Source organism: Poecilia reticulata, linkage group LG4, assembly GCF_000633615.1.
Source record: "Poecilia reticulata strain Guanapo linkage group LG4, Guppy_female_1.0+MT, whole genome shotgun sequence".
Lineage (NCBI taxonomy): Eukaryota > Metazoa > Chordata > Actinopteri > Cyprinodontiformes > Poeciliidae > Poecilia > Poecilia reticulata.
This window is the reverse complement of record NC_024334.1, coordinates 28,677,225-28,692,262: the sequence shown is the minus strand read 5'-3', so window position 1 is coordinate 28,692,262 and position 15,038 is coordinate 28,677,225. Positions and strand designations below refer to the sequence as shown.

Genomic DNA, 15,038 nt, shown 5'->3' with positions numbered 1-15,038 from the left:
GATGGATGGATGGATGGATGGATGGATGGATGGATGGATGGATGGATGGATGGATGGATGGATGGATGGATGGATGGATGGATGGATGGATGCTGCCAGTTTTGGGTTTTTAATTGTGATTTATTGCGACAATGATCATAAAAATGGATGGAGGTTTGCAGTCGTGACATAAAAACATTCAAGGAGTATCCACACTTTTGCAAGACGTTATATGTCTTGGTTTTATATGCTGCACTGACATTTTTTTCCCCCACATATTTCAAGTAGCATCAGTGGGAATATCAAACTTCTCATTTTTGGGGTTTGGGAACTTTTTTACACATGCTAGTTGATCTCTCATCAGAAACCTTTGCATATTTTAAAGCCAAAAAAAATTGCTACAGAAAAAAACTAAAAGCTAAATATTTTATTGCAGCTTCATAAACAAAAGATGAAGGGTGGCTTAGCAAGTCTGAGGCAAATGTATACCTTGCAGGTTCCCGGCTGTACATCGTCAGCTCTGTTTTTTTTAGCCAGACTGCAGAGGACCAGGAACAGGCGTCTCACTGTGTGCAGCGATTGACCTCAGGAACTTACCAGCTGTTTTTACTAAAACAGAGGGGATCGCTGTTAATTGTTCTGGCTCGTCTGACACGTTCATAGATCAACATCGCTGTATCCGTCACGCCATAGTTTAAAGTTAAGCAAATAAGACAATTTTCAGAGTTGTTTTCAGGAATGGACGCCAAATAACTTGGATCATAAAATTCGAATCTGGACATAAGCATTTCGCATTTTTAACCTTTTCAGAAAAAGAAGAAATACTTTCATCATTCAGCTCTGCATTGTACCGATGGGCCATGTCTTACAGTTTATCTGGAGTTTGAATTGTGTTGAGGAGGTGGTGGATGAATAAGGTTTAGTCACTGATTAATCACAAACCCGTATTGGTGCTTTGATTTTTTTTTCTTCTTCTTTTTTGCAAAAGCCACTCAGAGAGGTAGTGGGTGAGCAGCTGATTCATGTGGACAGAAAATGGAGATTATTCTGCCCTCCCTCATATCAAATATGTCTATATATTTCTGTACCTTTAATATAAGGTGGAGGAGTTGCCAAGGTGCTGTGATTCAGGAGAACTAATATTTAGGAAGTTATGAAGAGCTGCTGTATAGAGGAGACATAATAGAGAAATAATAAATAAACCTGCTGCTTTGGGGGGTCCCTTAATTACAGGAAGCAGTGAGGCAGATGTTCACATGGCCTGACTGAAAGTCCACCTTTGTTCAGTGTGATTAATGTTTAAAACACCTCACTGCTGTTACATCCATTTTGTTCCCCCAGCAAAAAGCTTTTAAAAACATCTCAAATCGGGATGTCTGAGCGCCGAGGCTTCAACAATTTAATCTTCAGCTTTCATTACCAAACAGACAGGCTTCTATTAACGACGCAACAATCTGCATTTCAATCTGACTCCGTCTTGCTTCGGTTTGGACCATTTTTTTGCTCTTCTCTCGTTAATTGAATGATTTTAGAAGGAAGGCACAATAAGGCGTAGTACCAGTCAATGAGACGATGACATTACAATCGCACAGGCCAAAATAACGTATTATGAACAAAAGCTGGTCCTGGTGGGCAGAGAAAGTTCATCCCACGACGGCCCGAAACTGGAAACAACAAGCAGCGTTTGTCCAGCAGATCTCAGTGATCTGGTTTAAATGTGCAGTTAAAGGATCACTTAGGTGCTGCTGAGATGCCAGTCTGAGTTAAGATTTTAAAACAAACATGGAAGGTTTCACTTTTACACGTTAACAAAAGCTGCTAAGACCTGTTGATTATTGCCTATTTCACTGGGATGGCTGTTGCATCGGCCTGAGGGGACAAAATGAAGACCTACATTACATTTTAGAAGTCCTACAAAAGAATAAAAGAAATGGCTTCATCCTAGTAGAAGCTACTCTGTTTGGAGAAAAGCTAACTTTATCACACCATCTTCTGTCTGATAAAGTTTCAAGCAGCTTCCAGCTTTCTAAGAAAGTGCCTTTAAGATTCAAGGTCAGAGGTTAAAAAAAAGCATAATTTCCATCACTGCAGACTTAAGACTTAAATTTAGTGACCAATTACCCTAACATGCATTTCATTTCACTGTGAATGAATGATTTAATACACAGAAAAAAATGCAAGAACATATAAACGCCGCGCAGAGTGGCACCAGCCTTGATTCAAACCCCACTTTCCATTTATTCTTCACTTCACCAGACATTTAATTGTCATCAGCGTAGCAGGGAAATGGAATGTGAAATTATTGACAAAATTAAACATAAATGGGGAAAATGAAAACAGAACTGTACGAGACCAAGGATGAACCCCTGAAGTACACCACAACATTGAGGCACTTTAGATTATTTAAGATTTAAACCTTCTTTTTGCCAACAAAGTGCTGCTGTTGATAGATCAGCGATGGAAAAGGTAACAGGTCATTTTGTTTTGTTTTGTTTTCTACAAGCCCCCAGACAGTAAAAATCTTCAATTTTCCTTTAATTCAGATAGTTGGGAAACTGGAAACATTTGCAATTTACACCACCAGTTTAACTTCATCAAATTACAGATAGCACATTGTGTGTGTGTGTGTCTGNTATATATATAAAAAGAAAACGCCTCAAATCAAAACTCACATAGTCAGAGATCAAACTCCGAAGTCACCAGGAGATTTCTTCCAGATGGAGTCACCTTTTAATAATTACAGCCCTGAAGCTTCTTTAAGGTTAAATAAATAGTAAAAGTTACGGCGAACACTTCTGGAGGCCTTCCTCTCGTCTTTGCTTTCCACATTGCAAAGATGTTAAAATCATCCAAGACAGAATGAGAGTACTATTACAGTGGTGTGAAGGCTAAATTTAGTCAGCCCTCCCATCTAATGCTCCTTACCCAGATAGTAAAAAGCCTGCTCCATAATGTATCAAAAAAAGAAAAAAGAAAAAAAAGACACACATGTCTGAATGCAAAATGGGTGCAGAGAATAAGTATATGCTCTGCAGACGTGCACTAATAAAAGCTCAACACAAAGACACACGAACACACAGATACACAGGCAGCTGCGTGATGACAGAGGCTGGAGAGATTGGAGAAAATTACGCTGGGGAAAATGTTTGACCCAGCTCACCACCTGCTCTGTGTGCACAGATAAATCCTCTGTCCATGCCGGATGAGTTTTGTCCTCTGTGTTCAACAACATCCTTGCTGATGTCAAAGGATGACCTGATTTGTTTGCCTGTTTTTTTGTGTGTGTGTGTTAAAGCCGCGGCAGGTTTTTGAGTGAAGCCTTTCATTTCGCTTTGAAGTGGTGCATGTAGTATATGCACATGCAGTGACTCTGGGCAGGTACTGCTTGTTAATGCCAGAAATCAGAGGAGATAAAAGGGCTGCTTTTCATCCGCTGCTTTCGAGGACGTTTGATTAAAAAAAAACAACAAAGTCTTTGACCCCTCGGGTCTACACACACACTGCTCCGCTGTTGGAGCCGAGAGATGTTTATTGTTGAGCTCCGTCATTAAAGTTTCACTCCGCTCTTCGAGCTTAACGCGGTTCTTTCTTCTCTTTGGGATCTGAGTCATGGTGCAGCTCTTTTTTTTTTCTTTTTGTTTTGTCTTTACACCTGACTGAAACACATCAGCAGATTATCGCCGTCAGACTGACGATTGATGCAAATTTTCCTCTAATTTGCATTGAGCAAAGATGCTGATCGTGTTGCAGCCGCACACTCCTATGTATGTTTGGAAATTTTATGCACAAAGCCAATGGAAAATAGTGAAATGGAGGAAAATTACATGTTTTATTTTTTGAATTAAAAATGTGAATCCCTCCCCCTCACTGAGTCAAACTTTGCAGATGCCGCTCTGCTGAAAGTCTTTTGGGCTTCATTTCTCCCAGGTTTGCTCATCCATAGACTGAAATTAATTACAGCTTTTCTTTGCCAAATATTTTAAACTTGCATTGACAGTTGAGTGCCTTTGAACATCAAAGCATGGCCACATATTCCTAATTGAATTTAGTGATTGGGCTTTGACTAGACCACTTAAACCATCCCATTGAGGCTCAGATGTTCAGGACGTTTGCCATGATGGAAGGTGAACCTCCAGGTTTCCTCCCAGGATTGTTTTGCATTTATCTCTATCCATCCTCATCCTCACCGTCTCTTAGGCAGAAAGGCGTCCCCACATCATGATGCTGCCACCAACATGTTTCACTGTGTTCAGGCTGAAGTGCAGTGTTGTTGTTGTTTTTTTTGCCACATGTACAATTTTGCATGCAGAGCTGAAAGTTCAGCTTCCAAGTCTAGTCCTTGAGAGCTACCCTCCTGTACGTTTATGGTGCATGTCTTCTCCAACACACCTGAATCAAATGAACGGCGCCTTACCAGACTTCTGCAGAGCTGAACGACATTCGATTCACGTTTTGCAGCAGAAATGCTTCTAAAAGTTGACGGTAGGCGTCTCTAGAGGAGTGGAGTTTCTGACTTAAAGCTAACTTTAAATGAGACTTCTAATGACTTCCTATTTTGCTCTTCCCACTCTGTCATAAAGGCACATTTATTAGTTGGCCTTCACAGATCCTCCCACTGGTTTATCATCTATAGTGATAAATTTCTTATCATTATAAGAACTTTGATTTATTGTTGTCGCGACAAATTACAATTAATGACGTTCAAACCTCCCCAGACGTGTCCATTATTGTTAGTTTTCACTAATTTCTCCACTGTTTGTTCAACGCGAGTTTGAGTAAATATCAAAAAATTTGAAAACATTTGTGCAGAGTAGTGAGACAAATCGAACTTCTTTATGCGACTGGTGTCCTAAAGGAGCGCATTACAAATGCTTTGCAAGAGCAATATTTGCGTTTGTGGGGCCATGATTGTTGTGTCATGGAGACACAGCCAGACTGTTAAAAGAAGTAGTAAATTGTTTACTTTTATTGTTCTCGCAGTAGTACCACAAAAAAAAAAAACTTGATCATTCTCGCATCATCATCTTTCTAGCTTACAAGTCGGTGTTTATCTGTCACACAAAACCCCAATAAAATTCATGTTTTTCAAGATTGTGGTCGTGATGTGAGATACTAAAAGCAGTGTGATTACTTTTCCATGCCAGTAAACGACTTCTGTTCTTGCCTCACTCCATTTCTTTTCCACATTAGTGCTTACTGCTTAATGCAACAAACATAAACAGCCTGCACTGCTTCCACAGTGACTTATTCTCTTTTCATTTGCCACCTCTGTTTACACATGCAGCCTTATCAATCGCTTTTCTTTTCTTTTTTTTTTTTTTCGCATTTCTTGCTGTATTCTATATAAACTTTCATAGCAGTGATGTTAATTCTGTCACGGAGAAGTCTTTAAAGTCACAATGATGAAGTTACTACCTCTGGGCTTTGGCTGTGACCTCGCTGATCGGACGCCAGGAGGAAAGATTTGCGTGTCACTTTTACTGGACGAGGCACGGATATTCAGACATAAATGGATTATAAAAGAGCGCCGGCCACCGTCCAGCTGTGCCTGGAGCAGCAGCTGTCCATGAGAGGAAAAAGCGGTGAAAAAGACAGGATGTTAGAGGCAAGGCTTTTTACTAATGTCACCCTGCATCGTCTGAACATCCTCTGAATGCATCTGGCAAATGGGCCATAACTACCGTCTCATCCACCTTTATGAAAGCGCACGCCCGACTTGAGCACAAAGTGCCAGACTCTCTGGAGTGTCTGGGGAGTAGAAAGGAGAGCCTGAGAAATAACAACATGTTTTGGGTCCGTGCATCCCCGCTGCAGATGCTTTTCTGCTTGTTTAATTCTGCTGAGAAAGTGCATTTGTAGTCTGCCTTGTTATCTCTAAATGCCCTCAAGGTTTTTTTGTTTTTTTTTTTCTGCAAAAGCTCCAACATTTTCTGCATGAGGAAAATGTCTAAATTAATGAGAGAGGATGCAGTAAGGCCCTGATTTGTTTATGTTCCCACCCTTCAGCCTTGGAAAGAAAAGATACAAATCTGCAGCTCTCATGGCAAAGTTTCAGACACATGATACATAAATCAACAAACAACTGTGTGTGTGTGCGTGCGTGTGTGTACCTCTTTGATTTCCTGCTGGATGTCCCTGAGGGAAGTGAGGACTTGCTCCAGGTTGTCCACCACCCGTTTGATCTGATTTCGGACCACCTTTCTGCTGCAGCCCGCTCCTTTCCTCTGTGGCTCCTGCTCTCTGTTTGGTTTGTGCGGTACCCACGTCTGGTTCTGACCCAGGATCGCAATCTGCTCTGAGTTCGGCCGAGGCCTCCTGGGGCCTCTCAGGGTGGTGGTGCAGCCCAGGGCTCCAGGGGGGGTCTGGCTGGAGAAGATGAGCCCGTTGAGGGCCGTCAGGTCCCTCTGACTCTGAGAAGTCCTGCCGTGTTTGTTGACGCAGCTGAAGCTGGAGCTGAACCCGCGCTGCCTCTCGATCAGCTGCTCAGTGCCTGAGCTCAGCCAGCTGGAGGAGTGGAGATCTCTCTGGCGGTAGGTGGTGTGACTGGTGTAGTCCCACATCTTCCCCTCGCTGTCCTCCATGCACACCACGACGGGCACATCGCAGTCGGGCGTCTTGGCCAGCAGCACGGGTACAGGAGTGGGATGGGGCCCCACCAGAGGCCCGTATTTCCTCACTGAGGGGCTGCTTGCGGGGCCCACGTTTTGGCTATGCGGCGGCGAGGAGCAGCTGTCGGCCAGTCCTTCCTCTGGGCTTAGCTGAGAGTTGGTGCTGGGCTCCACCTCCAGCTCTTTAGTCTTGCTCCACCTGGCAGGACCGTCCTCTCTCTGCTTCCCAATGCCGCCTGGCAGGATGTGATGCCCCCTCAGCACCACCGGCAGCATCCCTATGCCATTACACCGGAGCTCCCCCTTCTTGGCCCGGCTGGAGAAGAAACCAATCCCCTTGGCCCTCTCCAGCGGGGTCAGGGCGCTGCGGCCCTCCGAGCTGGACCTGTACGCCCCGTTGAGCCCCAGGTCGCCGCCGCTGCTACTGTGGTGAGCCTTCAGGCTGTTGCGCAGCCATGGGATGAAGTGGGGGGCGTGAGCCTTGAAGCCCCTCTGCTCCCCAGGTGTGGTGGTGGTGGCCCGGCTGTCAGAGAACATCCTGACAGACGGTGACCTTCTTCCATGGATCTCTTCCTGCTTTATCCAGCAGCATCTGCTCTCCCTTTGCTGTTTCCTCAGTTTTCAAAACTTTGTTTCCTCCTGTGCTGTTTTCCCTCCTCAGCTCAAGTCCCACCCTCTGCCTCTGCTCCTGCCAAAGCCTGGTTCTGATTTTATCGCCCTGCCTCTTCCTCCCGCCTCCCCTCCGATCCTGCTTCTCCACCCACTCGTCTCGCTCTCTGTTGTGGTGCTCCTGGAGCCCCTCTCCCCTCCTCTCTCTGGGCCTGTCTCAGAGAAACCAGGAGGCCCCCTCTCCCTCTCTCTCTTCGTCTTTCCCCTCCGCCTGCCTGCGTCTCACTGGCTCTGTAGCAGCAGAGGCTTCCTGTCTCTACATCGCTCTCTCTCTCTCTCCTCACCCCCTCCCTCACTGCACTGCGCTGCCTCCTATCCTCGCTCTTTCTTCCTCCCACTCCCTTTCTCTCTCTGCCTCCTCCCTCGCCATCCCTGCCTCCTCTCTGTTCTTATCACAGAACCCCTTATCACCCTTTTGCAACTCTCTTTTCTTTCCCTCTCCTCCGTGTCACTGTTTTTTTTTGCACTCAGCCCCACCTCTCAATTTACCAGAGAAAGCAGCTGAAGTTCAATCAAGGCGGCAGTATTATTAATCCCCTCACCCTGTTAGAGAGTGTGTAACCATGTGACTCTTCTCATCTGATTACTCCTTTCCCCAGCTCAGCCCATTACAATTAAATGCTGCTTACAGAGGAATTGGGTGGGTGGGGGGGATAGCAGCAGGAAGGATTGAAGCACATAATTGTGACCTGTAAGATGAGGGATCAGCGCCAGCCTGACAGAAGAAGAAGAAACTGCCCCTCCGCAAACAGCAGCCTGCCTGTGGGACGGCTCTTCCCCCCGCTTATAATAACTGTCAGCAAATAGCGTCACATTACCTCCCTGTTGTTTTCCCCTGTTTTCCATTTCCAACTTCGATTTGTTCTAATTAAACAGAGGCAGCTGCTATTTACTGGACTCCTGTTCAATATTCATTTTTTCTTTTCTTTTTTTTTGGTTGTCTGAATCAGATTTCTTGTGTCTGACAAGCTCAAATATGCCTCCTGAGGAGCTTTTTCCACTCAGCTGCTGCTGCATTGGTGGGAACCTCCCTCTCTGGCAGCATCTTAAATGAAAAACACCAGCAGAGACACACAAAAGCCCTGACAGTTTGCTGTCACTCAGCACTGAGACGCTCAAAGCATCTGCCATGCTGGTAGTCACACAGCAGTGTGCTGCTGAGGTAGCGCCCTGTTAAAATATGACTTCATCTCCTGACATGTAACACATAGGAATACTGTACATACTCGGTGTAATCTGCCTGCATGTTGACAGATTGCTGTCAGTCTGTAGTGACCACTACTATGGATAAAATTTTTTTTTTTTTTAAAAAGCATTAAAAAGTGAAAGCAATGCAGCAGCTGCTGTTAATCCTTCTGAACTCTTCCGCGGCACACGGCCAAATACTGTGGCTGGTCTGGCACAGATGTCAACAACCTATGCTAATCCCTCTTTCTACCTACAATATTCCACCTTCTGCTATTTGAATGTAGTTTTATTGTGTTGTTACTTGTTACAAACAAATTTTATAAACGTAAAACTGCGTTTTAAATCTCCAGTGTGTAACTTAAAAAAAAAACTTAGTACATATTTGTCAAAACTCTCACTGTGTCCTGACTACAATATATGAAACAGATAATCTGTGAAAACATCGACTTCCTCCACCTCCTCCCGGTGATACTATTGGCCCTTTGCACGTGACGTCACTCTCTTCGAAACTCTGCCCGCGCCGCCATGACGGACGTCAAAACAACCTATGCGCTCCTGTGAAAAGCCTGTCAAAAAACGCACATCTGTACATTTTGTACGTTTTTAATCCTACTCCGGTGTAAGGGAAAACGCTGGTGAGGGAGGAAGTGGAGGTCGGTTTCTAAGCTAGCTGTTTCAAGCTTCTGTAAATACCGCCATCTATGAACCCCAACAGGTATGTTATACTCACAGACAAATGAGCTCGACTCTAACAAGTTGAAGCCATGAATAAACTGACAAAAACAATTTGGGAAAACAATTTCAGTCGCTCTGTTCGATACTCCCGATCTTTACTTCCGACGTCCATCATGGCGCTGCTAAAAACAACCAATCAGAGCCAGGAGGAAGTCTCGGCGCTGTCAAACAGCTTTGGTATTGCGTATGCACTACTAAATGTGCTAACGGCAGAGAAATAACTAACCATTTCTGAAAAAGGATTAATCCTTCGTCATCGGTGGCTATGCTAACTAGCCTGAGGATTCATGGTGAATCAGCAGAAAGCAAGGGGGAGGTTTGTGTACACAAAGATGATTGACGTCACGAAGACCCTCCTGGCTCTTATTGGTTGTTTCTGAGGTATTTATCTAGATGGCAGCAGGACCAGAGAGAGGAGATTGATCTTTTAACATGTTACCTGTCTCATACTGTCATGGCATAGTGACAGTTTTAGCAAACATGTAAAAAAAATAAATAAATAAATAAAAAAAAAAAAAAATTCTATTCCATATTGGGGTATATATATATATATATATAATTTTTTTTTAAATATATGTTATATATTGTAGCTTTAGCGAATCTCTAGGTCATGAGGTGCATGATGCTCCCTGCATGATGCTCCCTGCTTTCAGTAAAAAACAATTCCAGCTTAGAGTTGCAAAATATCACAGTCATATAAAGGAGGTATTATGGGTATTATGATAGTAAAATTAAATCATTTCTTTTTTTTAAACACCTTATGTGACCAGTAGCGTCTTGTACGTCTACAGCAAGAAACTCCATCAGGCTGAATCTCGTATAAGGATGCAAAAGGTGTTTTTATGGAAATATATGGAATATATTAGTCAACTATTCCTGCATTTCAAACAGTCCTATACGATTTTACTGCTGCATACACTGATTGCAATGACGATATATTCATAATACATCGTGTGCCAGTGTGAAGAAAACAAGTGGGTATTCAAATAAAAACAAAGATGCATAATAACTTGTGGAAAAACTTACTTTGATATGAAATGAAAAGTTGAATAAAATAACTTCTGGGTCCTGTTTTAAACAAACTGCCCATACTTAAACTGAAAATCAATCAAATTAAGTTATCATTTAGTTCATCATCAGTATATATTTTTACAGTATCTTTTGCTAGTTTTATTTTAATTAATGATTTAACTCAATAAAATCTTCCCTTTAACAAACCAGTTTTCAACAGTTGTTGATTTGCTAAGTATTTCCAAGTAGAGTTAGAACTACTTTGGGTTTTCTCTACATATTTAATTTATGTTTGTTCTCCCGAGGTATTTACATGAAGCTCGTACAGCTGCGGAAAAAGCCCTGGAGCATATATGGAGAGCCCTGCAAAGTTTCCAGATAATTTGGTTATGAAAAATGTATGGAAGGGGCCACGAAGAACACCAGGCCACATTTTTATTTTCAAGTACCAGCTATCTATCTGACCAGTTCCTGCAAACCAACTGCATCACCTGCCAAGATAAAAAGTTAACTAAGAGCGTGGCACATTTTTTGGAAAGGCAGAATCCATTTAAGTCACAAATTCAAGTTCTTTGATTATGTAATGGGTGTTTAAAATATATAACAGTGGATTTGTGTCTCATCTGTACAGGCGCTTTGCTGGCCTGTCATCATATAATTGTAGTAACAGCAGCAGAATATGACTTTACAAGTGGCTGAACGTCCTTGTCACTGCTTGTCTAGCCTCTCGTTAGCATCCACCACAGCTCACCGACTTCAGAGTCACATTATAAAAGTCACACATGTAAGAATTCAATCATACAGATTTAAAGTTAAGTACAATCTAGGTGATCCTAGTTATCAAACAATGCAGTCAAGTCAAGTTTATTATTAAAATTAGCCATAAACGCCCTCCTTATAATGAGGCCCGGCAGATTGCATCGAATAATTGACTTGCAGCCTTCACTCCTTCTGTACTGGAATGTTGTGACAGTATAGGCAGTCGCTTGGGTTGTTGACTTTGGAGCAATCCCTCATACCGAGCATGAATGTAGCAACAGTGGAGAGAAAAAACTTCCCTTTAACGGGGAGAACCCACCAGCAGAAGTGAGTAAAGTTTTTTATAAAGCTCTTTTCACAAACACTCAGGTCACAAACCGCAGTACAGCTGTACAGTTATTCTATACAAAATATGAAAACAAACAGTATATTGATGACATAGAAATCTGGGAAAACAAAACAGGCTTCAGTTTTCAAAAGCATCCAGTGAGTCAGTGAAACAAAGCTGCAGTTAGTAAACTGCTCCATAGTTTTGAAGCCACAGACTGAAAGGCCTTGTACCTTGTAGTTCTCAAATAAGGAACAACCAGAAATTTCTGGGCTTGGGATTGAAGGCCACGAGCAGCGGAGTGTTTTGTTAAAAACCGACAGAAATAATCAGGAGCCTGACCATTCGTAGCCCTGTAGGTGGCAACAGGAAATCCACTGGGAGCCAGAGTAGAAAGTACAAGACCAGGGTGGTCTGAGTGTGTTTGCTGCTTTCCGAATAGATTTCAGACATAAGACTGATCACCTGTCTAGACTGGTACAAGCAGCATTACAGTAATCCAAGCACAGTGTCACAAAACCGTGAATAATTTCCTCTTGATCAGCTTTGGAGAGCATGTCTCTAGGCCTGTCACAATAAACTGTAAATCAATTAATCGCATGATAAATTAAAAGACACTCAATAATTTTCATTTGCTTGATTTATCGTTTTTCTCTCTTTTTACCAAAAACTATTTCAACACCTGCCACTTAGAAATGACAGGAGGTTATCTTCACTTAAAAAAAAAAAGACTCAACTGAAAACTGGTTGTTTTATTTGCACACATGTATAATTAATTTAATTAATTTAGCTTATACATTGAAAGCATTGAGCTAATAACCCCAGTGCTTCATGATTTCAGAAATGGAGTTTTTTCAGTCTCTCTCTGGCTCACATATTTATTTTATTTTTTCCTTTGATGAATTAATAGTGTCCAAATTAATATAAAAGAAGATGAAAGGAGCCCATGATGTCTGAAAAAAATGTCTCTTTACATTTGGTGTTTTGAAAGGCTTTCAAATATCTGAGTTGAATTGTTGCTCACTGAGTCAATGGAGAGAAAAGCTTCTGTTTCTAAGGCTTAAAAAAAAAAAAAGGTGCAATCCCTAAATGCTGGCAGCAAGCAGCAGTGATTGGGATCCAAGCAGATTTTAGACATTTGACCCATCAACCACTTAAAGGCATAAGACAGGTAGAAGTTGTTTTCTTGTTTGCAATTCAAATGTGGCAACAACTGAAATTCAAATCTTGTACCTCTGCACACTTGGTGAAAATTGCCTTTTAACTACGCTGCAACAGAAAGCTTGTTTGCAACAAACCTCACTGGTTGAGGGCTCGGATTCCCAACACACACCTGATTATTTTCTGCAGCTTAATAGGAGTTTACATGTCAAATTAGCTGTTGCATATATTGTTTGACTTATTATTTTTGCAGAGGTGGCAGCTTGAGTTTGAAACTTCAATTCTGGTTAATCTTGAGTCACAAAATACAACCGTTCAAACTTGATGTGGACTTGGATAATGGACCAGTGAACACCTCTGCTCATTTGCTGTATGTAGAGTTAGTGACCTGTCCAGGACCTTTCTGCTGTTTTTGTGTTTTAATCTCTTAATATGAATTAAACAACGTGGCATCCAACATTTATATATGTAGCATCTGGGCTGATAAATCTGGGCTGCTTCCAGTTAAAGCCGATATTTTAATGTGTTGCACGAGACCTAGAGGATACTTCAAATGCAAATGTGGAAGCCTTTCTGGTCTGTTTTTATCAATAACATACATTTTCACCTGTTGCTTTCATGGCCATCCCCTGGTATGACATCTGGACCTGGATGTCTTCTCAGAATATGTGGGATTTCCTTTTAAATATGGGAGGTTCCTGCATCTCCACCATCAGTTTCAGCCTTTCAGACTTGCTGAACCACTATCAGTAAATTCATTTTATTTTCAGCAGCATGGGAAGATGCAGTGCATTATTAACCACTGCTGTGCAACAATTTGAAACAAACTGGGACAGAGCTTTATGCACACATTTTTCACTGACCACTGTGAGCTGATCACACCAAGGCTTTAAAAACCTAGCAAACAAGAAGCAACAATTGTACAATTATATTATAAACCACTAGAAGGTGTTCACCCTTTGTCCTTCACCATCTTCTTACTGTGAAGCAACTTAGCAGGACTTCTCTTTGAGTGCAAGACGGATACATTTAAACGGCAACAGGAAGGACTCTGAACTTCCTGCGGTTTCAGCACCCAGGCTACAGTTGAAACCATATGTTTATAGATACACCTCAAAACAAAGCATAAGGTCTTGTGAAAATGCTGGAGAAATTAAAACAAACTATTGTAAGAATGAGGCTACTGGAAGGAAACAGCAAATGTTCAACCCAGGTCACATGGCTTAAAAATGAAACCTGTAAATAGAATTGCATATAAACTGAGAAACATCCATCCATCCATTTTCTTACACCTTTGTCCCTCAGTGGGGTAGGGAGGGTTGCTGGTGCCTATCTCCAGCTAGCGTACCGAGCGAGAGGCGGGGTCACCCTGGACAGGTCGCCAGTCTGTCACAGGGCAACACAGAGACACACAACCATGCACACACACACTCACACCTAGGGGCAATTTGGAGAGGCCAATTAACCTGACAGCAGTGGCGCAACTACACATTATTCAGGTGGATGCGAAAACATAGATCGCCCCCCCCTCCGAGGCGACGATACGTGAAGGGTAAAACTCGCTACATTTACCTCGTTATGTGCGCGAGGTGAAGCAGCGTAAGGCGCGCTGAAGTGTATGGAAAGCATCATCGGCGCGCCGCCCCCTCCAGACTGGGCTTTGGCGCCCCCTCTGGTGCTGCGCTCCTATGCGTTGCATACCCTGCATACCCACTTTTTGCGCCACTGTCTGACAGTCATGTTTTTGGACTGTGGGAGGAAACCGGAGTACCCGAAGAAAACCCACGCATGCACAGGGAGAACATGCAAACTCCATGCAGAAAGACCGGGGCCGGGAATCGAACCCAGAACCTTCTTGCTGCAAGGCAACAGCTCTACCAACTGCGCCACTGTGCAGCCCAAACTGAGAAACAAAACACTAATAATAAATGACCAAATCACAAAAGGTGTAATCTGATTTAATATCAGAGTAAAAAGGTTGTGTCTCTTTTGTGCAGCTTGTGTGAACTTCTGGTTTCAACTGTATGTGCAGTTTGGAGGAGTGTGTGCTGCTTTCTACCTGGAAGCCCAATTGAACAGGGAGCACAGAGCAAGGAGCCTGATGATGGCACGATTTACTTACACCCTAATATCTGCAATCTCAGCTGGTTGTTTCTGTAATGGTGTTGAAAAGAAGGTAGAGATATAAGTAAAAAGCCGTATCTGAGAAATCCAGTGTAAAGTTAAAGGCTAAAGAGGAACATGGAAAAAATGCTAGTTTCATATTTGCAGGGGGGGGTTCTGTTTTTGTAGCTCAAACCTTTGTATGAATAGAATGGCAACATTGAACTTTTGCAGACTTTAACCCTTCAGAGTCAATTGACGCGTATCCGAGTCTTTTTTACATGTCTGATTTGGCGCGTCGTAGCAGCAAGACTCCGCCTCCCCCAGTCTCACTTTCTACTGGTGTTTAAAGTGCACATGTTAAACTACACAACAGTTTTTAAATTGTGTTAATAGGCCAAGTAAAACCGGAGTTATGCTTAAATATGTAAACCATATTTGTTTCAATTAGCGAAATTGTAAAACCCGCTCCGTTCCACAGTGAGACGGAGCTCTCG

General features: G+C 42.7%; 1 protein-coding gene across 2 annotated transcripts in view; it reads right to left on the bottom strand.

Annotated features, from left to right (window-relative positions):
* Positions 1–7,821, bottom strand: part of LOC103464098 (actin cytoskeleton-regulatory complex protein PAN1) — a 21,988-nt gene extending 14,167 nt beyond the window's left edge. For both annotated transcript variants that reach the window (XM_008407938.2, XM_008407937.2), the window contains exon 1: positions 6,090–7,821. In XM_008407938.2, the coding sequence (XP_008406160.1) occupies positions 6,090–7,124 (1,035 nt within the window). In that variant the 5' untranslated portion in view covers positions 7,125–7,821. The remainder of the gene's footprint in view (positions 1–6,089) is intronic.
* Positions 7,822–15,038: the final 7,217 nt, after the last annotated feature.